We start from the raw sequence: 27,266 nt of genomic DNA, 5'->3' as shown, positions 1-27,266 counted from the left end.
TAGGAAAATGCGAAAGATCGTTCTCTCATGGAGCAAATATCGATCAAGATTTCGCGAGCCACGGTAATTGATTTCTCCCGTTCAATTTCCCCTGTCAATCATCGTCCTCTTACAGAACACTTTGAGATGGATTACCGAACAAATATTGCGAGAGAGTTACGCGTTACTTTCTTTGTTCGTCGCCTTTATTAACGCGAGTAACTACGTTCAACTACGTCAAAACGTCGCCGACGATATCGTGCTTCATTTATGGTATTAAAAAGGAATGGAAAAATCGCAACACATTTCCTAACCAACTAAATATTCTTATCTGTAGATAAAGAATACCTGATTTCTACAACACCTCGAAAAGTAAAAAGAAAAAAAAGAAAAAATAAAAAGAGGAAACTAACGTTTTTAGTTGATTGTAGGTTTTACGGTGTCGCAATAAATTGGAAGATAAATTCATGTAGTTAAACAACGTGAATAAATCTTCCGAAGAAACATATTTCAGTTTATTATTTTTCTTCTTTTGTTACGCTTTTCCCTTTCTTTTTTCTTTTCCTTCAATTTTCTGGTATTTATTCGACGAGATAGACACGGAGAGATCGTGGGTGAAAAACGATGCACGATCGAAAAAAAAAGTACAACATGGCACAGCGCAGTGGTAATTATCCAGTGCAGGTTGATATGTTCACAAAAAAAATACGCCACGGTCCAAGTTCCGGGGACGTGTCATAAACAACTGACGAAGTTTCTGTAACGTTCGTTGCTCTAAAGTATATGCCGACATGCAATCATGCGCAAAGTTAAATCGACTTGCGATCCATCCTGTCAGTCGCTACTCCGAAAACTTTGGAATAAATCGTTCTTCGAAACGAGACAAAGAGAGCAGGTCGATCTATACACGACAGAACCTGGCACCTTTTTTAACAGTTTATTGCAGCTGTAGCGACTGTGAAACGGGACGTTAAATCTGAGACAAAAATATTTCGAGAAAGTTTAACAGCAGTAGTAATTGCAATCCGTGGAAACCTAAATACTTTAAGCGTAAAAAGTTTAATACTAGAATTATCGAACAAACTTTTTTATTCATATACTCTATACAAATTCCAGATTATAAAAAATGTATTGTTATAAGTTTATACAATTTGTTTAGTCCATCAAGGTGCCTAATAACCCTAAAATTGTCTTCATACCTTAATAGAACTTTTCATTTGCAACGTTTCTCCGTCAAGTTACATTCTACATAAAAGATATAACTTAGAAAAAAAAACGAAGCTGGCACCCCGCTGGGGGTAGCCGCCCACATGCTATATTTATTTTTTATTTATATTTTTTTTTTTTCTTCACTAACAAGATATAACACTTTACCAAATGTCCGCAAGGACAAATTGTAAAATAACCAAAATAAAAAAAAAAAAGTTACATTCTCGAATTTTGTTTCTTAACATTGTGGTTATGAAAGGGAATTCCAAGGATTCACTTGATATTTCCCGTTATTTCTTTCACATAAATTCTACATTTTTATAAAATTAAAAGAAATTGGAATATTTGTAACATCATGATAAATGTTAATAGGTTAAAAAGTTATGATGATTTTGATTATTTTGGTATTACATTGACAATTCTAATATTAAGATTTTGTCACTCTGCTAGTATTTGTTTTACGATGTTCATAGGTTGAAAATAGCATCAGTTGCGGCTGTGAATCAATGAGACCGATGTAACGGTTTTAAACATAGCTTTTTCAACCACGAGTTTCTCAGAGAGAGACGAAGGAAGAAAAGGGAGCTCGTCGATGCGAAAAATCGGAGGAAGCAGCGAAACGAACAGGTTCCGTGCGCCTGCAACCACGGCAACGAGTCGATGGAGCAGCTATCAATTACTCGTCGCCATCAAAAACTACTCAGATCTATTTTTCATGCAGCCCTCACACGGCCTCTCGTTTATGAATTGCGAACGAAACGAAGATTTGCCGAATTTCGATCAACTTCAAACGTTCTAAAGTAAAGCTTGAAACGCGACAAATTACGAGTCATAGAGAATTTATTGGTTTTTATCGACTTTGAGGAATGTTTTTGGTGCCTGCTTTTCAACATTTAAGAAATTACCTTGGAGCAGAGGTTTTATTATTTTCTTAGCGAAGACGAAGAGAGAGAATTAGGCGGATAAATTTAGTAGATAAATCGAGCTCTGACTGCGAGAAATTACGCGATTACGTTTTTTCGTTTCAGTGAAGAATATATTTCTTCTTTGTTCCCGGCAAAGCTATTTTACATGAAGGATTTTCTAATCAAGACCAGCTTTCTTTCTCAACCTAGTTAAATAGCAAGAACTGTAATCGCCAATCAGATTAAAAGTCTAAATGGTATTTCAACTATGCGAAGAACTGCTCTCTAATTCTATGATATATCAAAAATTCTACGTATCTCTGTGTAATAAATACGTTAAAAGGAAGATATACGGTGGATTTGTAATTCGCCTTATAATTTACGATTATTAAGTCACTTAAGGAACGAGACTCGATGATTCGAGAATAATTTTATTGTTATCTATTAGGAAACGATAGTGGCGTGACAGAAAGAAATCAGAACTGAAAGAGTATAATTTTGCTTGAACTCACCAGGGCATTTCTGACGGCTACCAATTTATCTCCAACGACAAGACGGCCCTCTACTTGCGCGGCGCCGCCCTCCATAATTTTCGTTACGTAGATTCCATTGTCACCAGGTATATGCTGATTGCCAATACCTCCAGCGATACTGAAACCGAGGCCCTTGCTACCCTTAATTAGCTCGATTTCGATCAGCTGCGTGTGCCTCCGTCGACGTACGTACTGAAAATTAATTGAAGCGTCCGTTACGTCATCTATGCATATAACATCAAACACATGTTCTTAAAAATACAAAATTACTTTACAACATTTTTTTATAGATTTTGTAACAATTTCTCGAGATTGGAATGAAATTCGATCAGATTAAATTAACTAAATCAAACAAAGTTTATGGGAGTGGTTCTTTATTCATAATAAATTCCCTCGCACGATAAACACAACAATGAATGGATCTAATTAAACTAACAGAAGATATTGATTTTTTGCAAACAGTACCTACTATCGTTTAACCAGAACGTTTATGAATTGAATTAACCCTCCTTTTTAAACTAACCGATAAAAGATCGATACTTATCAGGAAATCGTAGGCCAGTGAGTTACGGTGTAGTGAAGCAAAGTTAAGATTCGTTCGGAACGAGCGCCATTAAATTTTGAGAAATTAAATGGAGCGTTACATCGAGGACAATTAAGATTTCACTTTCACGGCGAGGGCCGTGCTTCGTTTACCGCAGTGTACCGAAACGCTACATGACATAAATTTAATTAAATCGGCCCGGTAGGAAATGTTGTTAAAGTTTCACTAACGTTAAGCCTCCTCTTAAGGGTCCACGCTTCGAGGATATTGCATAGGGGGCAAGCAGTGAAATAATAATATCCAGCCCGTAAACGCTTTTATGCTTACCTCCGTACCTGTTTCCTAGCCACTTGGAAAAGGTTAATAACGCAGGTGTACGGCTGTACGAACGAGAAGAAAAAAGAAGAAACGTGTCGTAAAGAGGACAGAAGAAGGAGAAACGTATCAAGATCGAAAGATCGAAGAACGCATTCGAAAATGTGTGTTTAAAAAAGGAGGAAGAAGATAAAAACATTCTGCATCTTCGGGAAACAATATTTCCCAGAATGCAGCAGGATTTTATATTAAATACCGGGTTACTGCGTCACGCGGAAATTTATTCGGCTCGCATTTCGCGCACCACAGTAGCACGCTCAACTCGTCTATTCAAATGCTAACGCGCTCGACGGTCGGCCAGTTTTTTTTAAATTTTTCGGTTCTTGGTTCGTGGTCTAAGCTTACGATGATGCGTTGTGAAATTAATTTATTATTTCCGACGTACAAAAAAGCCGGCGTTTATTTTATTTCATTCCTGCGCTGGTTTCTAAATGATCGTTTGGTCGTTAGAACCGCAACATCGCCCTTTCGTTTTCTTTTTATATTTTATTTTCGAGGTTCTAAAAGAAGAGATATCGCGAGAGCTAGGGAAACGCAAACGCCGAGCATTATTTCGCGGAGGGATGAGAGGGAATCTCGGTTTTCCGCAAGATATACAGCCGGCATTGTCGTCGGCTGCGATTATCTCGCGTCGAGCTACCAGATAATAATTGGACGTCTAAAACGGATTCTTTCCAGCAGACGCGGCTTCATTGTTCGGAGAGATCTTTCAAATCTCGCGCCAATTATTGCTATTTCTGTCCTTTGTGTTCTTTAATCGACGCCTTTAACAATTTCAAAGACGATGCATAAAATATGAAAATTATATCAGCAATTTTCTTCTGCACTAATCTAAGTGAAGTACTTAGATAGAATCATGAAATTTTGTACGATCTTGAAATTAAATCACTAATGATGATATTTTAAGATGCGTTTGCTACGAAGCACAAGATAATTTCTTCAGAAAAGCCTCGATCCATTTGTTACTGTTTCTTCTCTTAGTTTTCTTTAATCGGCGCCATTAACAGTTTTGAAAACAATGCGTAGGATATAAAAATAGTTTTAATAATTTTGCGCCGTAGAGCCAGTCATAGTTGATCAATACATTGATCCACTCCATAAATTGAAAAGTACAGATAAGCGTGTAATTACGTGTAATGAAATTAAAAAATTAATAAAAAGTTGCGTTGGATCGATTTCACTTCCAGAAGGCTCACATATTATTTAGGAATCATTTTTAGACAAGTATAATAAAAACTAGGTCAACGTCTTATGGTAGATAAATTGTTTTACCTGTTATATACATGAAAAAACAATAAAATAAAAAATGGAAACTTACTAGTTTAACGGTATTCCCTGCTCGTTTGAGCGCATCGACGGCTGCCGCGTGTTGTACGTCAACAACGGAAACGTCGTTCACCTGGAGTATCGTGTCGTTGACGCGTAGACGACCGTCCCCGGACGCGGCACCGCCCGGTATAAGTTTCGTGATGTAAATGGCAGTGTCGTTGCCGAAGTGTGGATTGTCTGTGCCCCCGGCGATGCTGAAGCCAAGCCCAGCACCACCCCTTTCGAGTACAATCTCCTCGTACTCCCAGTCATCGTCTCCGTTGACCTGTTATTAAATCGTATTCACGTTAGTAAAACTTCGAAATACATTCCGACTTATCATTTCATCATAATTTGATATATTCGGTTGTCCCAAAAATTTCTTCCGTTTTATACGGAAATAATAGATACAGAATATTTTTTGTTTTATATTATTTCATTGAATTATGTACGATCCATTTTGTTCTATTGGAACAAATCGAAAGAAACTTTTGGAACAACTTAATGTATATCGTTCTCTTTTACGTCTGTATATCTGCAATAAAATTCGATTTATTTCTGTAGTAAAGCTAAAAATCTTATATCACTACTAAACCTAAAAATTCCATCATCTTAAACAGTTTATTCGTTGAAAAACTACTGAAACAAAAACAATTATTATCGATACCTGTAGCGTTAAATCCGAATTAATATTTTCTATATTAAAGTGAAAAACAATTCTGTATCAAACAGATTCTCGTGGAAATCTCTTTTAAAATGTGCATCATTTACTATTGCAATTCAATTTTTTAATCAAGTAGTGAAATAATTTAGATCGCATTGGAGATATACAGATATGGAAAATAATCGAAATTAGAACGAGCGACAGGATGGTAAGATTAAAACGCAGGAAGAATTCAGTGCAATACAAAGGAAAGCGTAGATTACATCGGTAATCCAGCACGGGTCAGTTCCTAATTACATGAGGGACTAAGCTTCCCGCAGAGCGAAGGAGTTAACTGGCTAATTGATTTTGAGGCCCGCAGAGGAGTAGATTAGGTCACGGATCTGGATCGATTGTGGTAGAGTTACGGTAGTTATCGCGAGAATGCTGATATCGTTCAACAATGTTATAATCCGTCACGCCTCTACGCTTATCACGGTACGAGATTAATAGAGGAATCCCTCACAATAGAGAGGCAAACGAACTTCGTTCCTTTCAACAAACTTTCAAAGATGGATTTTAAAAATCTCTGTACTTCCTGCTTACAACAGTTTGAACGAATCACATTTCTCATTCAATCACGTGGAAAACACGAATACAGCATTTTTCCCGAAGGAAACAAAAACACTTTCAATCGCAATATTTCACAGAATTAGCCAATATTTCGCATGAATCACTGTTCTTGATTTTGAAACGAAAAACTGCCAATTCCACGAATGAGAAGTCACATGTTTCAATACATCCAACAAAATGTTCAACCATTTTTCCCTACATACTAAGGTGCTACGCTAAGGTTTAATTATTCCTAAGAGCCCATAGATAACTCAGCTTCAAACGAAAACAACTATCTACCACTCTATATATCTAACCTAATACGTACTCCATTCAAGGCAGAATAGGATCAGCCTAACAGAGAAGCTTCGAGCATGACACGCATGCCGAAATGCATTCCGCGTACCAGTTGGGGTATCGCGATGATCCGCGTGCAATCACGAACTCTACGATAGATTTGATGCACGCGGTTGTATCAGCCCATATTGCCTGCGGAATCGTGAATTAATCGTCTCCGAATTACCATTCTATGAAGACCAGCCCCGGACAGATGGAACGCCGTAAGGGTCGTTACCGGAAATCCCTGTTACTCCCGGTAACAGAGCCCGATGTAGGTGGTACGTTGACGTTACGATGCAATTATGCTAGTGGACTGTCGCTCGGCTAATCGACGATTAGCGACTAGTCACAGTGTCACAGTGAATGCCATTGTTAATTAATCCGAATGCGTTTGCGCTTAGAAGAAGATCAGTTCGCTGCCACGGGCGATATTGGTCATAATGTCCGTGTCGGACGATAAGCGTGTGAAATATCATGGTATAACGGTGAACTGTCTGACGTGCGTGAAACGAGATGTGAGGCATAAGTGGGATGGATAAAAAACAGTTTAAAATTGATATTCGTGAGCAGAAGTATTAATAGCTTTTGGATTGGATATTTTATGCAACGCTGAGAATAGTCGACTGAGAAATCTGTTGATTAGGGAAGGTGAGTTAATTCGTCATTTTAGATTGTCAATATCTTGGCTAAGATTTTTTAGAGTGGAGCTGTTATTGTTTCTTCATCGACAGTTTCTTTTCAACTAATTTGTAGATTATAAAATTGTTGACATAGCTTTTCACACCAACTCTCATACCACTTTTTCCAAATTTCAACTCACATATATAAGGAAGTTATAAGAATATTCTGATTATTGCTGATTCATAATGAGATTCTGATATGCTTGTCATAAATTTTCTTAACATTCAATATATGTAATGTACAATAAATTTCCCCCTTCTTTAAAGTGATTAATCATTAATTGATGGTAGAACATTTAGTATATGATACTGGTCTGTCAAGTTGTAACTTTGAAAACACAATATGTCATGTATAATCAAATATAAAACGTAAATTTACCATTTTATGGGGCCCGTTTACCATGGTACTCGTCATCGTGTGTACTGAGCCACTGTTGTCAGCAACATTTTAAAACACCGACAGTAAAATAGCGACGCCTAGGGGTAAGTACGATATTTTTGGTTCACATTCACCGAGTCCACTCGAACAACATACCAGATATCGATGTCCGCGTATCACTACTTTTATCGCACTACTACATACTGAAACGCTTGAAAATCTCGTTCACTTTGACACTGAAACGCCTGCCACGAAGGTTCGTTCAATGCAGTCGCAACCCGTTTTTCGTTCCAGCTCGAGAGAAAATCTGCAACGCGGGAGCTCTTTCTGACGCGATGAAAATAATGCATAAATCACGCGGATTATTTATGAAGCGGCGCCACAGCAACGTATTATCAAGTAATAATCAGTATCGGCGCGTTGCGTAATACCGTGGAAAATTCACGTTGGGAGCAGAGATTAATACGCTGCTGACGTTTGCATAAATCCTTGCAGCTACTTTAAACGTGTCGTGATACCGCTACCGGAATATCTTTCTGCTCGATTATTTGTAAATTTTCCAAACTTGTGCCTCAAAATTCGAGAACGATGAAGTATAGCTGTTCCCTAGTCTACGTCACGTTTCTCGGTATGTTTAAAATAGGAAAATACCAAGAGCTTCACCTTATGACCACTAAATATATCTCAAACAACAGATGCGAACGTTGCATGAAGTTTAGCGATGCGACAAAGTTCATCGGAAAATAAACTCCACGTGAATTCGATCGCATTACACAATCAAAACTCTCGAAGACGAACTCGTATGTCTAAACTTTAGCGATTGAAAGGTGGTCGAGACGGACTTCCTTGAAGGCTGGAAAACGCGAAACTGCGACAGTTCTGTCAGGACGAGCAAGAAGTAACGTTATCCGGTCCCGTTCTCGTTCCCGCGGAGCGTCACACGCTCGAAACTGGCGACCGTCTCGCCCGCGACTCGACTGTGCTCGCTCGCTCGCTCGCTCACGCAGGTTCGCGTTCGCGCCGCGCCAGTCATCGCTATTATAATATTAGACCAGTAGCCGGCTATTTCCAACCGACTGTGAAAATATACCAACGGCACGCGTGCTGCACGAAGAAGAGACGGCCACGATGAAACAAACGTTTCGTGGTCAGTCACACGGCTCGCCAGCGAGCTATCGAGATTTATGGTTCCGTCGATCGATCGTGAAAACTCGTGCGAGCATTCGACGAGATACCGCGTGTCTGTTGATATCCGTTTCCAATTTTTACGTCATTTTGTATTCCTGGTGTATGTTCTTTACGCGTCCGGCTTATGGGTTCAGGGTTTCTTTTCCAGAGCAGACTGATTATTTTAAGAATAATGGAAAATACGTGAAAATTACCTAGAAAAGTAGTTTCACGACAATTTAATTTGTTTAGTATCAGCTATGAGAAGTAAATATGATTGGAATTATAGGTAGAGATAAGAGGATAATAGTGGAACAGAAATTAATCAATTCGCGTGGTATTTGGTTTGTATTCATTATAAATGTACATAAATATATTCTATAGATGGAACTCATATAAAGATTAGTTTCAGTCTCTAAGTATCATAAGCAGTATTTTGGATATCCTTGCATATTATGTGTATTATGTACATCTGTGCATATCTATGTCTTTATACCTTTAAATTTCCCACAAATGCATAGTAGATATATGCATATCGCTACACACGAGGCACAAATGACATTTGAAGTCTGATAAGCAAAAGAATCAGGTCTAATGCACGAACCCGACTCGTGGACGCGCATTTTAGCTTTAACCATGAAGCGTACATCACGAGTCTAGCTCGCACAAAAAGAAAAACTGACGATAACATCAGAAAGAACCTTTACGAAATTTGGAATACATACATTTCTTAAAGATTACGATCTAAAAGCATTTCGTAGAATTTGTCTATTATACAACGTACACGATTGCTTTGTATCCTATCAATCTCCAGTACGCAAGCAAATATTCTGTTACCAGAATACGATACTCCGAAATGAGTACACTCTGAATTCCTATAACAATAAGCAACTCGTTATGCATAATATAGATCACGTACTTCAAATATACAACGAGAACATCAAAATAATAACATTAAAGGTTCAATAAATAAGTTTCACAGATTGATGGATTACCAATGGGTGGTTCAATGGCTCGATTCTACCAAGCAACGGATTAATTGAGGCACGCCGGTAATTCCGTTAGTAGAATTTGCGGAAGTTCGTCAGGAAGGGTATCCACGTGCGTTACGTGGATACGACGTTCAAAACCGACACGGTGGTCCCGGAATCTTGGCTCGAGAAACTCCAACGGGCCGAGTCCGTGCCGTTCGTGTTTCGAATTAACATCGCGACTCCGAACCCACGGCTATATTCGTTGGCCTTTGTTGGAACGCACGACTCGGTGGAACATGGGTAAAGATAGCCACATTTCGTGGCAAATACTCGTGGTTTCGGGTCACGATGACCTTGAAAGTAATTATCGACCATTGCACGAATCGGTACAAACGGATTTCTTCTCGAGTCTGCATTTAATAAAATTTTTTCAACGTACTAATTTCGTATTTTTATTTGATTAGTGGAATTCATGCAACTGATATTTTATTTACTTACGCTTGGCGTAGCTGTCGTTAAAAAATTGTTATCCTCTGCTTCGCTGAACAGTCGAGAAGTTTAAGAAGAGTTGAATAGTAACTTTTAAATATGCGAGTTAAAAGGGATTCGAAGCAAACACTGAGTGCGGTTTTAAGGTATTCTTATCGTATTTCGTAGTAAGAAATGTAACGTGTACTATCGCTATAGATAAAATCTTATTTCTACGTAGAATGTAGATAAATCATAATGATTATCGAGATTACCGTAATACCAACGTAAATTGTAGCTAGTTAAACCTTGCAATTCAACATTTAATTAACTTGTAGATATTACTCTGCCGCGACTACCATTTTCGAGAACAATAAAATTTTCAGGAAACCACGCAGAATTCCTGTCAGAGATCACATCATTCACTGGTCTCTGGAAAGTTTATAGACAGCGTGATTTCTACGACGTGGTTCAACGCAGGCAACGTGCTTTAACGACGATTGAAATTACCGAGTGTATCCGACGGGAATATCTCTGGATCTCGCTCTCGACGTCATAAATAGCAGATTCATCTAAAAAGGAGTTGCAAGCTGGCAAACGCGTTATTAAGGACGAGTTGACGCTTTAAAACCATCGAGCTATTCAGCCGCCACGCTGCATGCAAACTCTGGAATTATGTAGCATCCCAACATATTCGAGTAATAGATAAATTTATGTGTTTTAAAAACATAGTAAGAATGATTGAAAGAATTTATTAAACTATTCGTATCCGTGATTGTCTGATCAGCTGGCTTAGGAGAATGAGTCGATCAGCACATAGCTGAATGGTCTGATCATCAATGATTTTTTTTAATAACGCTTTGTATATTAAAAAACTATCTATTTAGGTAACTATTCGTATCTATGTGTAGTATACTTTCTGGCAGACCAGGAAACAAATTCAACGAGCACTAATCAGACAAAAAGTGAAAAGAATAAGACAAATTTAAAAAATGTTCTGAAAGTGATACTGCGTGTACTGTGCTATTTTATGGTGTTATATATTTTAGAAAAATGTCAAACCTCTTTTCAAAGTTCCTTTCATCAATACTGCACGCCATAACCGTGATTCCAACTCGAATATAGGAGATAATATAAACATAAAAAGACGTCATTAAGAATGAAAAATTATGTAAATAGAGTAATCATTATAAGAATCTTTTTCTAACGAGTAACGAAGAATACATTAATTTTCGAACAATAAGACGGTTTCTTCATTATTATAATATCACGACGAAACGCAGAACTTCCTGACACTAGGCGGAATATTAATTTCACGCGTCAGAATAAATTCAGACGACGAGAAATTTGCTTTTAAACTTAATACTTCCTCCTCGCTGGCTCGGCCAAGGCGAACATATATATTACGTCCTAAAGTAACATAAGTAACGCAAGTGCGCGCACGTAAGGTGCGTGCAAAAGGCGAGAAACCGAGTCGCGTTAAGCGGAATTAACGCGAGAGGTAACTCGAGCTGCTCGCAGAACACACAGCCACCTTTTGTCTTACAAAATTAAAATGAAAAGACTCGCTTCCTCTTATGCTTGAGGAAATAGCGCAACCCTGCACTGTTCGCCCAGTGCGCGTCAAAGAGCCAGAAATATTTCATATCCGCAAGCGATAGCGAAAAGTAGCCGACATGCCTCTGTCTCCCTCCCACGCTCCAAATTTCATACGTTCCTCTTGCTACTTTAATTTATTTTGTTACTTTAATTAAAATGTGCATGACGAAATGTAATTCGTGTACGAAGCTTCGTTCTCTGCGAGATCTTTTTACGAAATATGTTGAAAAGTCTGTTTAAATCAACGTCTCGTATTTGTATCCAACGCACGATTGTCACTGATCAAGACGAATTAATTTTGTTGTCCAAGCTTCCAAATTACAAATCTACAAATTCTCATCTGAAGTAACTGAAACATTGAAGATCCACCCTATATGTGATATCGAAATTCATCAAACTAATGACGAATTCAATTCTGACTAGAATCTGCTTCAATTTTTATAGGAACTCTTTGAACAACCTAATATCTCATATTAAAAATAAACATTTATCGCCAAATTTAACTACTCTTTATCAGCTTTCTTCATATGTCGTTTGTTCAATCGTTCGTTTTAGGAGAAAGGATTTACGGAGAAAGTGGCCTTGAGCCAACTGATTCTATATGTAGAATCACAGAGAATCATAACATTGAATGAACGTCGCGTCTTGCAACGTGCAAATGGAACGCATATACATATCTGCGGTCACGTGCAGGATGACACGATATTCGTTGCATCAATATTAAACATCTGCTGGGCATAGATTTGTAGCACGCATCTCCATGAAGCAATCGGGTATCGCCCCTGCACTTGACACTCGACAAGAGCCTCGAGATCAAGTAGTTCAAGTGGTTTTGCCCTGTGAATCGTATTCTTCGAATGATCATCCTCGATGCAGTATGGCTTACGTCTAGAATCATCTGCGATATTAATACATTAATATAAAAACCATTCAAATTACATTAAACTGGCTTCTCACGAACTCTAATTACGACAAAGTACTTGGCCCTTTCGAAACGATCCTCCTGGTGAATAGGTTTATGCAACAGATTTGTTATTCTTCGAATTGTATAATTCTGCGCGTGCAATGAGGCTTCTCTTAACTTTGGAGTACATTTTCCAAGAAAAGGGTGCGTTTCTTGATTCTCGTAATTATGACAGGTAGTTCGGTCTACGTTATTCAATGTTCCGTTGCAGCTGGCGCGCATAGATGACCGGAAGCAATATGCAGAGCGTGTCGCTGTTTCAATACCCTATCCGTTCGTGCACGTACCGCGCCTGTGATTAAAAATTGCATTATCCTTAACCATATTGAAAAATTTTCAGTTCCACTTTGCATGTATATCTACGTTGAATAAATAAATTCAGAAAACAAATTGTACTATTGTTCAATTTTTCTACTCTTTATAGATCTATATAAGCATAGACAATTCCATATTCGTGGAATTCTACAATTTGCGATTATCGAGTAAATTCGAAGTCACTAATGATCGCGGTACTCGTCACAGCACCGAAATTAGATAGATTCACGTGGTCACCGTTCGAAATGGGGCACGACCGAAAAACTTCATTTTCCCATTTCGGTAGAGCGATTTCGGTCCATTAATAGCGCGCGGTCCGGCGAAAGGTCGCGCACGAAAATGTGCATGAACGTCCGGCAATGTGCCAGGGAGTCGACAGCCGTACCCCGAGCGACGATCTTTCTCGCGCCTAGAAGTTGAAAAGTTTGCCGAGTTTTGCCCACGGGTACAACTTCTGACGGACAGCCAAGGTGAGAGGCGAGGCAAACGAGATCCAAGTGCAGTCCACGAAACGCGAAACTATACCAGCCTGCCGGTGACTGCTCTAACAGGCGCGGACGCATTAGCAAAATTGGAGTAACTCCAACAACAAGGCGTCGGATCGGCACTGGATTTCATGTTTAGTTTCGTTCTTATCTCTCCTCTCTCTTAATCTTTACTTATTCTCTTGTTCTTTCTCTTTCCTGCATCTCAGCTTCGGCTATCCAAAGGCATCTATCTCTGTGGCACCATGGACTAATTGCAACATTATACATAGGAAAAATCGTTGTTCTGCGCGTCTACGAGCGCCGTTCTTCCGTTTCTCTATGCTTTTAATGGAGCCACCGAAGCCTTTTAACAGTCGACGCTAAAGTTTCACAGAGAAGTCGAAGTCGCGAGGATATAAAATAGTCGCGGCGAAATAAAAGATCGCTCCTTGTTGAAGAACTTCTGCGTTAAATGCCAAGTTTTCACAGAGTTTAATAGTGGAGCGTCGTGCGATATCGGATGAATATAAATGAAGCGTGGATTGAAAGAGAAAAGTGAAGCATATTCTCGGGTGGCGCCTATTTAAACATCAGAAATAATTAAAATTAGAAGAGAATATCGAATCGTCGCGTCGGTATCGTTATTACCAACTAAAGTTGGCATGTTGATATTGCAATCAGTCTGATGCGTCTCGGGCACCGTGATGGAACTTGCAAAAAGTTTACACGCGGCTTGGCAAGCGGCAAACAGCAAACGTTCGTCTCTGGGCACGTCGGAACAAAACGATGACCTGGCAAAGCCGCATTAATATCCTAATGGCTATTCCGATGGATCTTTCGAATAATCAACGAGAAATTTTTTCCCCTGTAAACCGAATTCCGCCTATATTTTGTCTCACAGACGAAATTCGCGAATACACGGCCGAAAAAGCGAGGCGAATTACGCGACGGTCTTGCGAGCACCAGCGCGATAAACATTCATGAACGAGAGAAAATTGTTAAAATTTTAAACTAATAACGTGCAGCGTACTTCTCCCTGCGAGATGTAACATTGCGTAAGCGGTTTAATAAATTCTTTTGTGAGAGAGCACATTTGGCGCTTCCTGGCGAGTAATTAAAAAATTCCGGACACGCGACGATAAATCGAAAGAATTATTTTAAAAGTAGCAAAAGCAATATATTATGTCCTGCCCTGGATCGATATTTGCTTTGGATAAGGTTTTCTAGCGTGGTTAAACGCAATTAAATTCTCAAAGAAGATTTTCAATATTCTTGTGTTGTGCAATACGATGTAACGCGTATAATTACATTTACTTCGTTCTCTTTATACTTGTATTTACCTCTCTTTTTCTTCTCGGAAAGAAGTTAAATTTCGCGTTTACTTAGAAATGTGTAGAAAATGAAAAGTATGTAAATTTTGTATGAATATATGATTATTGAAACCAGTTCCAAATATACGTATTTATCTTATAATTAGTATAAAACACGCGATGACTATTATAATAGATGCAAATAAAGTGTGTAAATTGACAAATATTTCGAAACTTAAAAGATCATCTATGGTTTATATGATTTTAAACACGCAGAAACAAAATTCGAAGCTTTCAAGACAGTAGCTTCAAAATATATTTACGTAACCTGCGTTTATAATTGACATATTTGAAACATTCCTTCGCAATGAACGCGATTTAGGCGAAATTGTATTATAAACTTGAATCGAAGTTATTCGACAATTTGTCGGTTCGCCAATGCCTGTGTTCATCAACTGGTCGTTACTACGTGTAACAGCGAAACACAGGTCCCGGGAACCGAAGGATTCTACGGATCAATCAATTCTTAATCGTGTTATTCGTCCTACGATCCAATTTTCCAACATGGAAACCCGCAAGCCTCTAGACAAAAGACGATTATAAAACCCGCAAACCTCTAGAAAATTGGATCGTTGACACGAGTCTGTCAATCTCCGACTCTTTCGTTTACGGATAAAACTGGATATTCTACAAATAGCAAAAACATTTCACGATTTCGAAGTTGAAATATAATATTTATTCATTGTTTTCATATAATTTGAATAACGAAAAGAATCTTTTTATATATAATACATATTTATATATATATTTACAGACAATATTTTATTACGATAATTAATTACATGGAAGAACTGTGATAGATCTATTTTTGTAGTTTCTTTTTTTTTTCATTTTTATGCTGTTTAATAGCTAAAATCAAGTATTTTAATACGAAATGATTAAACGAAGGAACATAAATAACCTGATAGATTTGAAGATATCTGAAATTTATAATAAAAAGAACCTTTAAATAGATACAACTGTTATTAGAAAAAATGCATATATATATTGCTTTCCCATTGAGTTCCTCTAAATTAAAACGCGGCGCTTAAAAAAATTGTCCATAATTGAAGGTACTGGATTCACGCAGCGTTGATCGAAGTTCGTCGATTTTTGTATATTTTTCCATTGTTTGAAAATCCAGTGGACTTCGGATTAGGATCGCGTTATTTACACACGCCCAGCTGTCAGATCACAGGGTTTCACGCACGCTTTGGATATCATTGAAATTTACGAGCTACGCAACGCCGCATCCATAGAACACAGCCACCGAATGGTAAATTTCCGAGCTTCGCAAATTAAATGCACCTGTAGACCCGGGCCGTCTCGCGTAGTATATAATCGACCGAAGCAGCAAATCTAGCGTTATAATAAACGCGATTTCGAGCGTTTAGAGCGGAGACCGGCGCACGCTTAATACCATGGAATTAACTCCCTGTAAATCATTACGCCGCGTAAATTCTAAATAAAGTTCAGCGACGCGGAGGCCATGGCATTCACGTGCGCCGTTCGAAAGCCCGTGTACTTGAACGAGTCAGCTGTTTGGTCCATTCGACTAGTATCGACTGGTAATTTCAATTCGTTTAAGATCTCAGTTTCAAAATGACATTTTCAGTTTAATAACCGATGCATAGAAACTAAGATTGGGGAAAATAATAAACGAATATTCTAGATTACAAGATAAAATGAGAGAAGAAATGGAGAATTTCGTAGCTCGTCTAGAGCGGCTTCGATTAATTTAAGTTACATGAAATTTCCAGCGCGGGACATTGCTCAGCGCATAAATAAGGATTAAGCCGTCACGGCGACAATGGCATCGCTTGCGTTACCTTCGTCGCGCGAATTCAAGACTAATTTATTCATAGATCGATTAAAAACCGCGAGAAAGACAAAGTTCATTCGCAACGGCGACCGTGTTAAAGAACGAAGGTCGGAAAATAATTTCGGCAAGAGAAAAGACTATTAATTCAAATAGAGTTCGTTATAAGCAGCATAAGAATAGATGCACTTATATGGTGATGCTTGTTGATGACAAGTTTTCGCTTATTTGGGATTCTTGGTTTATATTGACGAAACGTTAACGAGGAACGAGATCTTGAATGCTTCGAAAACAGAGAAACTAGCTTAAGTCATGAATCGACTAGTATTATAACTTTGAATTAACAACTTCGAAGTTGTAAGTTAGAATGTTCGGAATTCCAAGAGCAAAACTTCCAGCAGCTCTCTTGCCTGCAAATTGTTACTGTTCATTAACTTCGCTCAATCACATCTAACCCCCATTTTTCCCTCCTACTTACCGTGCTCGACAAATAAAGAATCGTAACACGTATAGGTAGAACATAAAAATAAAAATGACGTGAAACATTCCAATCGATTAGATGCGCGAGCTAGTGAAATTAGTACTTCTGAATTCATTCGCTCTGTCTTTCCAGGATTTTCGTAAAAAAGCAAAAGAGTCGTATTTGTTGGAGTCGAAAGCGGAAACATCGGAGAGCTTTCTTTGCATGGGAATGTATGGACCGTGATAACGATATAAATATTCATTAACAGTGTTTCGGTGTTTACTTATGCTTGTTCCCTGGTACCGGACAACCGTGTGTAAAAGCAGAATCAAAAACGAGTACAAATGAATTTGTGACCTAGCTTTGACGTTTTAAAAGAGGGAAAATTGCACTGAGCATTTTTTAGCATTTTTGCGTTGGAAAAGGATAGAAAAGGAAAAAAGAGAAGCGAGATACAAGTTGCAACATAATGCACGTTCAGTATTTCTTGTTGTTGATTAATTTAAGCGCCCCTGAAAAAAGTAATATTACACGAGCACTTTGTATTTTCGCAAATTCTAACGTTTATAATTTACACCGCAGTTATTATTCGATTTGCATATTCTCCGACAACCGTATAATTAATAGTTACTTAACCGAAAGCACGATCATAGAGGTAGACTTTTTCCTGCGGCTCCAGCTTTAGATTATACATGTAAATTCTGGATGAGAAACGTTTCCGTGGTTGGCACAAAATGAAATTTTGTTTGAAACGAGATTATGGTGGTAAGTTTTGCATGAAATCCATAAGCTAGTTTCAGAATAATTAACTCAACTTTAATGTAATCGCACGAATTTTGGACAACTGTGGTTCCCTTGGCCAACGAAGTAATAAAATCACCGTGGTTATTTCATTGTTTTGATAATCATCGTTATTCTGCAATGACAAGAAACGAAAATACAAGTTTGTTATTGATCTCCAGACGCATTTCTAAATTTAGCATCAACTATCCTATAATTCTCAAACTAACCACAGTTTTAAAGCAACATTCTATTGAAATACAACTATACATTTTTTGTAAAATTATGTTCTAGATGCTACTGATAATCTCATTACAAATTCAACAACCCTTACATGGCTTTTGAATAACATGACCATTAATGACAATCACAATAATAAACTGTGACAAATCGAATGATAATTCAAGCGATCTTAAGTGTTAATGACACGATCTCGATAATCTCTATAATCTTGCAATTATCTGGAATGACAGGATCTTAATGCAAAGGGGGTTATGATGTATGGATGCAACTTCATTATTCTATGCCCATCTTATGAACCATTTAACTAAAGTTGGGTAATATTTCATTTTGTAATTATGTAATAATGAAACAAATCGAAATTGCGTAACTACGGCATGATAAAACCTGCTGAAATTAAATTACACCATGTATTGCTAAATTAATTATAATGTTGTATATCGTGCGGGTGTAATATAAAATTCTTGCCATGTAAATCCATCCTAAACAATTTGACGTTGGCATTCAATTCCATAGTGAACGAGACCCACCATATTTTCGATAATTTACTACATCTACCTAATGAATATCCAATTTGCCTTAATTTGTAATATGAAATGTTGCTATTCATTGAAAAAACGTCCTCTTCTACAACTAAATATTTCTAAATTTTGAACAGGAAAACTATTACTTTCACTCGACTACATCATTATTCAACATTCAATTAGTTATATCGAGACTTCCGGACAGATAGTTAATGAACTTGAGAGTAATCTCTAAGTCACTAATCAAAGACCATCAGGAGAGTATATGATTCACTGAGAAACACGTTGAGGAGTTAGTTCACGGAACATCACAACTTGCATCACGCTCCATAAACTATGTAATCGAGATTCTCATTATAATTTCATAGAGGATCTAAATTTCCATTCAAATGCAATATAAAACCAAATTTCGAAACAACCCTCCACTCTCCTCTCATTAATCAAATATTTTGCGAATATGTAATATAAATTAATAAATATTAATGCACTCGAAATTTCTCAAAATACGCAAGAACAAAATTATGCGGTGATAAACAGCACAGAATTTCACAGTTTGTCGGATCTCTATTACCATCGCTTGATTCCATTTGTGTAATCCAGTATGAATGTCGGTGGAGATTTTACGCGTGGAAGGAAGGTACAAGTAGGATTTGACAACTCCTTCTTAGACGGCGAGGAACAGGAATATAGAAGAGACGATTGGAAGGGAGGAATCTAAAAGAAAACCAGACGAACGTGACCGGCATAATGCAGACTCGAATTCTTCTAGACCGGAAAATCTTTAGCGGTGCCACGCTGACGTAGACTACAATCCTGGAATAAATTTACAGTTCCCCGTATTCGGTTAATACCGTGCTTGTCTTATCTCACCAGCAATTTCACTGGTTTTCCAAGCGAATGCAGCGATAACCGTTTCTCATTCCCGTTAATGTACAGTTTCGTGGTGTTCGGAAGAACTTTTCGGAAGTGAAATGTAATTCGTTAAAATCTACAGGCTCATAGACTACCAACGAAGCTTCGATCGTATCTCGTATTCAATTGTATCTCCAAGTGGCAAATCAATGAATATTAACAAGGAAATAAGATGAATTCGACGATTACCGTATTCCTATCGTCCAGTATAATTTCGTCGATTAACACCTCGAGCTTCTATCTCGCTCAGTTTCTATTTCACACGATTAAAGGTACCTATTAATCACAGATTCATATCTGAAATAAGTATGGAAACATTTTGAAATAAAACATTCTTCAAGATTTTATGATAAGCAGGTATATCATGACAGTCCGTAACGATCGAGATATCGAGGAAATCCTTCGAAATCACGTGATTTCCAAAGATACTCTGAATACTTTAGTTGGGTAACCCTCGTCAGAAGTTTACTTGCACGTCCCACTTTACGCAGATAGAATGAATCATTGCTGTCCTTTCGGTTCGCTGACTATATTGTGTGTTTTCCATTCCAGGTACTATATCACGGATCGACGAAGCGATCGACCAAATATCTTCCTTTCTAGATTCGATGACGAACTTTATTCCATTCTGGTACCGCTTACGGTTTACATCCGTAATTTTACGACCTTGCTCCATGCTTGCGATGCTGAAATCCACGCAGCTGTGAGACCGAGAGACCCTCCGTTCCGACCCAGAATTCAGGATGCTTTGAGCAACGAACCACAAAGCTCGTGTCACCGACGCGATGTTATGATAAATAGATTTTCAGCTACCAAGGGATGCGACTTGATTTGTTATTTCTTGAATATTTTGTCGGTATTTCGTGAGGCAAGTATTTTCCAATTAAAATAATGAATTTGTTCAGAAAACTGGAAAAATAAAATCAAGATAACGGACTCTACATTGAAAATGTTTATATCCGATGCTTACATCATTTGAAAATCATGACGGATACATTTCCACTGATTTTTAAATTTTAAGTATTACTACAGGATTTAAAAAATAATATTTTTAAAATTATGAAAAGAGTGAGAGAGTGACAAATGGTATTTATTTCGAAGCTCTTTTATTCATTCCATTTAAACTTTGACACGTTGCCCAATAAACCACCATCAAATAAATCAAAAAGAAAAGTCAATGAACTAATAAAATTTTCTGCTTAGTCCGACGTATTGCAGGGAAGTCATGAAAGAAAGGAGAACAACAAAGTGTGCACGCGCGTTCACGTTTAGATAACGTTGATGGGTTCCCATAATACGTAGTCGAAGCATCGGTAAGAAAACGTCGTCGTCCTTGCTCTCTCGCATCAATCCCAATTTTTGCAGCGTGCCCGTAGAGTTCTCACATAGAAATTTCTCGTATCTGACGTAGCTCGTAAATTGGAAAACAGACGGTCCGAAACGCGATGACACAAACATTAAAACGAGCCAACGAGAACGTCTGTTCACGAGGGAAAGATAAAGAAAACTAGAAATCGCATTTTTCCCGTGACTAGTTTCAGATAACACAGTCGTTCCCGCGAGAGAATTAAAAATTAACACGGTTAAAATTTAAACAAACAAAACCGGAAGTCTCCTTGACTCACCACTAAATTAATCACCGGTTATCAACGATCGGGCGATATGAATGAAATGTAAATGGATGTGTTCACGAAACTAGTAAAAGTTGCTCGAACTGGCTCATTTTTCATAGAAAGGGGAACAAAAATTGCCAGGCCACTTAAAAGGGATAATTGATGCGGAACAAAGTCCTTTTAGGGTTTATCTTGTTCTTAAATGATCTGCACGACGCTGCTCTATGCCCTCCTAGTGCTTAAGTTCGCTAAAATAAATTGACTGGAACTGTTACGCACCTTTTAAAAATCTGAACGAACTTAGGACACGGAGTTACCAAATCGCGTTAAACTTCGAACATTTTAGGTGTCATTTCGTGTTACCTACGGTTCTAAATCATTTCTAATTGTTTAAGCTTTGTACTATTCTTTCTAAAATCTGTTGGCGCGAAATTAAACAAGTAGCATAAAAATCAGAAAATCGACAAAATTGTATTCATCATATTGTTCCCAAGCAGCCATTATGATTGTAAGTTTATATCGTCTGTAAGTAAAGTATAATTTCAGAAGACATGATAAATATTCTTGTGAATAAATATTCCTAAATATATGAAATTCTTCCATGAAAAATTATCTCAATGACCAGGTATGTGTACGGATATTATTCTGTCACACAAACATAAAAAATAATTACGAATTCTTTTCTGATCTTAATAAATTCAATAATCTTAAACTTAATAAATCTCTGTAAAATGTAATTCTATCTCGTTATATGTTCTAACCGAATTTAAAGGACTAATTTAATTGTCGAAGGTAAATTCATTTAAACCACAAACCATTCTATTTCAAAAGCTGGAAATCGGTGAATCGCAACGCGACGAACAAATCGCAACCTTTTTGCTACATTCGACATCTGCCCGGATGCAGCAACGCATTATTTACCAGTCAAAGTTGATGCACCTGCGGGATTCCACGTATTTGTATGCATACATGAGGTACGGACTGCGGGCGATCTAATTCTAATCCAAACATTTCCGGTCCATTGACGACGCGTGTCTTCCATTAATGGACTATTTCATTACTGAATCGTACCGTAACTGGAAATATTGAATGCGATCGAATCAGCCTCGAACTGCAATTTAATATCGACCGGAGAGATAATATCTTTCGATATCAGAATGATTAACGATACGGTTGCTTCGATAAATAACGTTCGGCATTAATTTGTAAATAAGTGAAATATGATAAACTGTGCAGAAATATATGTTAATATTAATACGCGTATACAAAAGGCGGACAGTATCGAAATAATTGTTTGCAATACAAGCAGTGTTTTAATGAAGATAAAACGACACACGGTGCGTTAATTGTTATTTTTCGGTGGAGGACGTTGCATGCGACCAACAACATTCCGACGAACGGAAAAATGTAATTATTCGTAATGCGTACACTGGTGACTATTAATATTCATTCCGCGATTCCTGTAACCGTAACTGTGTATTTCACGCACTTCAATAAAAACAAATGAATAAAACGATTCTGTCTCCTCCATTTTAATATTACCTAAACGATCGATAATATCGCATCGCGTTACGCTCTAACGAGTGAACAAATTTCAAAAGGATCCTTCAAGCCCTCGATTAATTTCAGCGATTTGTTACCTTACTTGTATATTTCAATCATAAAACTGCGACACTTACAAAATGTGAAGTGACACTCGTTTCCTTCGATTTAACCAGGTCCAAAGGGCCCATAAGGTTACAAACTCGTTCAAAGCACCCTTTAAGAGCCGGAAAGCCGATTCGTGATCCACCAACGAGTAATCTCGACAATTTGCGTGGACATCGAGGGACATGCACGGACACCGACACGCTCGCGTCATCCAGTGTGATTTATATGACACGTCCCGTTATAATGCCGCTCAACCATAATGCAATTCTAGGGGCTGGAAGCGCAGGAAGTGACATGAAGAGCAACACCACGTGGTAACCACCGTGCGCGGTTCGCCAATGACCTCTTATTCCGGCTATGGCCACTATCGTGCGGCAACATCAAATACCGATAGCTAAAGAACGTCATGATAAAAAATTCGCTGATGAAAAAACGTATTCGTTATGTGTACGGAAGTTATTATCCCTCTTATACAGGATAATATTAGCAGTGGATTAAAGCTATTTGTTGATTATATTATGAAAAACTCGAGACACGAAAATACCTTGGGATTAATTAGCGATATTCGTTTCTCCGTTGGTAACGCGAGCTAACTCTGCTAAAATCGAGCAGAGATACCGTAAGGTTAATAATAATAATCAGTCGAGTACTGTTACACAAAATAGGAAACAAGCGAAGAAAGAGGAACGAGAGAGGCAAGCAGAAAATCTAATGGGATTAGGATCTCGATGAGCTGGGATAATACGAAACAGGGGTGTGTTTTCTCAAGGGAAAAGTGGCGTACGTGGAATTTCAGATTTCGGAGCTAGCTCGGGAAACCAAAATGGTACCGTAGCAAACGAGCCCTGGAACAATTCACGCGAACGAAAATTTCCCGATAAGACGAGTTTGTTACGTCAACGAAAGTTTCGAAAATATGTTCGAACGTATATCTGAGATCATCTCGCCAAGAATTGTCAAATAAATCTAACAGCTAATTACGAAGAATAAACGACTTGAATTGAGATCGTCCCTCGCCGCGAAATTGATCCTATTTCCTGGGAAGCACGCGACAAGGAATGAAAAGAGGGATGAATGGCTTGGTAGGTAGGAATAGGAGCAAGAACCACGAGCGAGAAAGATAATCGCGGCGGTCGTAGGCATCCCAGAAAGTTATAAGAACCGGAGACCGCAGTTTACTCGATTTGGCGAGTGAATACTCGCGTTACATCCGAACCGTTTTCAGTCTCCTTCCACCTATTTCATACCCTCGTTTCCCTTCCTACGATTCAGGGTAAAGTATGCGCCATCTACGTTGAATTTCAAACGATGCTGCAAATCGAACGAAGCCCTCCATGAATCTTTTCATTCGAATACCGCAGCGCTGACGATGCCACTGGAGAAGTTGGTTGTCAAGCTTGCTGAAAAGGGCAGGTTACCCTCGACGTTTGAATGACGTGAGAGTGACAGAGGTGATCGAAGCCGATAAATCGTAATAAATGTCGGAAAAATGACGGAAAAATAATGTGAAAACAATAAAAGAACGATTGCAGAGATTGAATTAATTTGAATTGCGTGTAAAATTTAATTTGCCCTAGTATTGTGTGACAATCTTTAACGCCAATAGCCTAAACGTAAATGATTATTTTTCGCATGTGGAAATTATAATCTTAGAGTACAATTTCGAGAGACAGCAGAATATCGTACGAGCATTAAATCCCAAGAACAATTAAAAACATAAATTTTCCTGAACCAATTCGTGTTCGTTCTTTTTTTTTAAATAAAAGAAAAGTTACGTGTTTTGAATGGTCGCCTGCGTAATCCTGACAAATCGTAGGGATCGATCATAGAAATGAAAACACACGGAACGAGATCAATCGCAATATTTTTCGCACCGTCCCTATCAATTCATATCCCCGATAAGAGAACTTAACGAAATTCCAATCGATCTCCCATCACAGTAAACGTTGCAGGAAAAGTATTGTCCTACTAGCATTTGGACATCAAGGCGGCGTACAATATCGAGATAGGATTCAATCGTCGCAATAGTTTACGAATCGAAAATCGGCGCACGATTAAACTATAATTTCTATCTAGAATCAAAGGAGGGAGGTAATTGTGGAAATTCGAGCACGTGCAACGTCGTAACGGGGCTACTTGTAAAATTATACGAATACCTCTGGGTTTCTAACCGAATATTTGCGACTGATACTTAATCATAAATTTGTAAAATAAAACTTAATCATAAATCGATCTATTCGAACAATAATAATGAGAAGAAAAGCGGCATCAATTCGAATAAACCATTCTTCGATATTTTTAGTTCACGCATATTCGTACAATATACGATATATTGGACAAAATAAAAGGTACGAATGGAAAGGTCTTTCTGTTTTCAGTTAAAAGTCAAAGTGTTTAGTTATCAACGAGGATTAATTTGTGCAAGGGTTTTTTTGTGGTCACACGTTTTGTCTACTTACATGTCTCGTGTCAGCCGCAAGAAGGGGCGTGTGTGCCTGCAACAATGAGTGCCCAGAAAATTAGACTGTGTAACCCTAATAGAATTCTTATTTGCTTTCTAGAGTTTCATGCTTCAGAAAAGACTCTGATTCATTCGTCGCCGAGGACACGAGTTCCCCGGGCCAAAGCATGCTATCATGCGATAACACGCGCCGGGAAGGGGTCATGCAAGGGGGCAAGAATGAAACTGCCTTTGGATCAGCAATCAAATCTAACGCAGGCTTTCCAAAACATTTCTCTCCGATCGCTATCTATGAAACAATATGTACTTTTCAAAGGAAGAAAAAAAGATTTCTTTTAAACTTGCATTCGCTGAAGAAGCTGAAAATTTTTAGAGCAACGATTTTACTTGTAACCTGAAAACGTTAAAAACGAAGTTGCAACGTCCGTGATATTCGATATCGAATTAAATTTTAACTTGGTTTAATGATGTTCGTCGTAGAACAAAAGCAGAATAAAACGTAAATTAAATATTAAATAACTAAGTATATTTGCCCCATATCGTAACGATAAAAGTAAATTAATTCTGATAGTTTGAAATGTAAATTTTACTTTTTTTCGAAAATGCGGAGGAACAAAAGAAAAGCTGGTTCAGTAGTTTCCCTTGTAGAATATCATGTGAAAAACGGTAACGCAAAATTCTTCGAGAAAATTTAACATGTTAACTGGAAAAGTTTGGAATCGAGCGGCAATTCGAGTTCTCGAATTTCCTTTTACAGAGTCCGTGTTCTACGGAAATATCTTTCCATCAATTCTCGAAAAATAGATTTGCAAATCGCATCGACATCCTGCAAGTTTTCTAATAAGTTTGAATTTCGTAATTTGACCAGTTACACTTCCACCTTGGATTTTTCCTGTTCTTAACTTTATCTCATTGGTTTCCATCAAAGAACCGGATGATGTGACCTATCGCTTTGTCCGCTTATCGATGCATGCTCAAACAGCCACTCTACAATATATCGGTTATGTACACACATTTTTGCGGAACATTTAACCTGTTAGGTGCGATGCGCCAGTATAGTGGCTCGCTCTACTGACTTATTCACTCACCGTTTGAACTAAATGATCTTTTTCATTTGACAGTGTTATGACAGTGTTAACAATATACAGACAGAATATATAGTCTTTGTTTTTGATACGCCAGTGTCAGATATCAATTGTTGCTTTCCGTTAAAATAAATATGTTATTATTAGATGCTCTTTTTAACATGCCGATCCGTATCCTTATCATTTTTTAGAATCTTCAACCTCAAAATAGAAAACGAAGAGCAATGTGAAAAACACTATAACACTATGAGTGAAAATTGTGACGTGGGTCTATGTGTCGTATCGTGCTTTAAAATATATCACACTCAATTGTATTATTAATTATTAAAGTAACTTATTAAAGTTAAAGTATATGCATCACAAAAGAAAAATTATAATTTCATTATCAAAAACTTCATTCCAATGTGCTTGCGTAGAGAACAGCATTATCCATCGCACATTGGACGTTTCCACGTAATTCGCGTCAAACTCTGCTGTACAGAGAAACAGCCCCGCACAAAATTCAACCGTACTTACGAGGTTAAATACCATTCTATCATAAAAGATATAACTTAGAAAAAACGAAGCTGGCACCCCGCTGGGGGTAGCCGCCCACATGCTATATTATTTTTTTATTTATATTTTTTTTTTCTTCACCAACAAGATATAACACTTTACCAAATGTCTGCAAGGACAAATTGTAAAATAACCAAAATAAAATAAAAAAAAAAAAAAAAAACCATTCTCCACAGTGTACCATTGATTCGTTCATTGAAGAAAGAATAATCGCAATTGCTACGCGTAATATTGTTTAATTACGCGGTTGAAGTTGAATTACGTAAAAGAGCGTTTCAGAAAAGAATATTTATTTTCACTTTGAAAATAACACATCCCAATTCTGTTTCTTTTCACGCCGATAGCCTCCATTAGA

At 37.8% G+C, this 27,266-nt stretch overlaps 2 protein-coding genes across 23 annotated transcripts in view; both read right to left on the bottom strand.

Annotated features, from left to right (window-relative positions):
* LOC132905132 (poly(ADP-ribose) glycohydrolase-like) overlaps nt 1-27,053 on the bottom strand; it is a 473,462-nt gene extending 446,409 nt beyond the window's left edge. The window contains exon 1 of the mRNA XM_060956160.1: nt 27,046-27,053. The gene's annotated coding sequence lies outside the window, so the exon portion shown is untranslated. The remainder of the gene's footprint in view (nt 1-27,045) is intronic.
* Nucleotides 1-27,266, bottom strand: part of LOC132905038 (disks large 1 tumor suppressor protein) — a 523,073-nt gene that overhangs the window by 88,348 nt on the left and 407,459 nt on the right. For 20 of the 22 annotated variants that reach the window (XM_060956036.1, XM_060956063.1, XM_060956045.1 and 17 more), the window contains 3 exons: nt 25,270-25,305; nt 4,864-5,139; nt 2,606-2,818 (listed from right to left, as the gene is read on the bottom strand). In XM_060956036.1, the coding sequence (XP_060812019.1) occupies nt 2,606-2,818; nt 4,864-5,139; nt 25,270-25,305 (525 nt within the window). The remainder of the gene's footprint in view (nt 1-2,605; nt 2,819-4,863; nt 5,140-25,269; nt 25,306-27,266) is intronic. The other 2 variants (XM_060955983.1, XM_060956083.1) reach the window with 1 other exon arrangement.

This window comes from Bombus pascuorum, chromosome 1, assembly GCF_905332965.1.
Source record: "Bombus pascuorum chromosome 1, iyBomPasc1.1, whole genome shotgun sequence".
Classification (NCBI taxonomy): domain Eukaryota; kingdom Metazoa; phylum Arthropoda; class Insecta; order Hymenoptera; family Apidae; genus Bombus; species Bombus pascuorum.
This window is presented reverse-complemented; position numbering and strand designations above follow the sequence as displayed.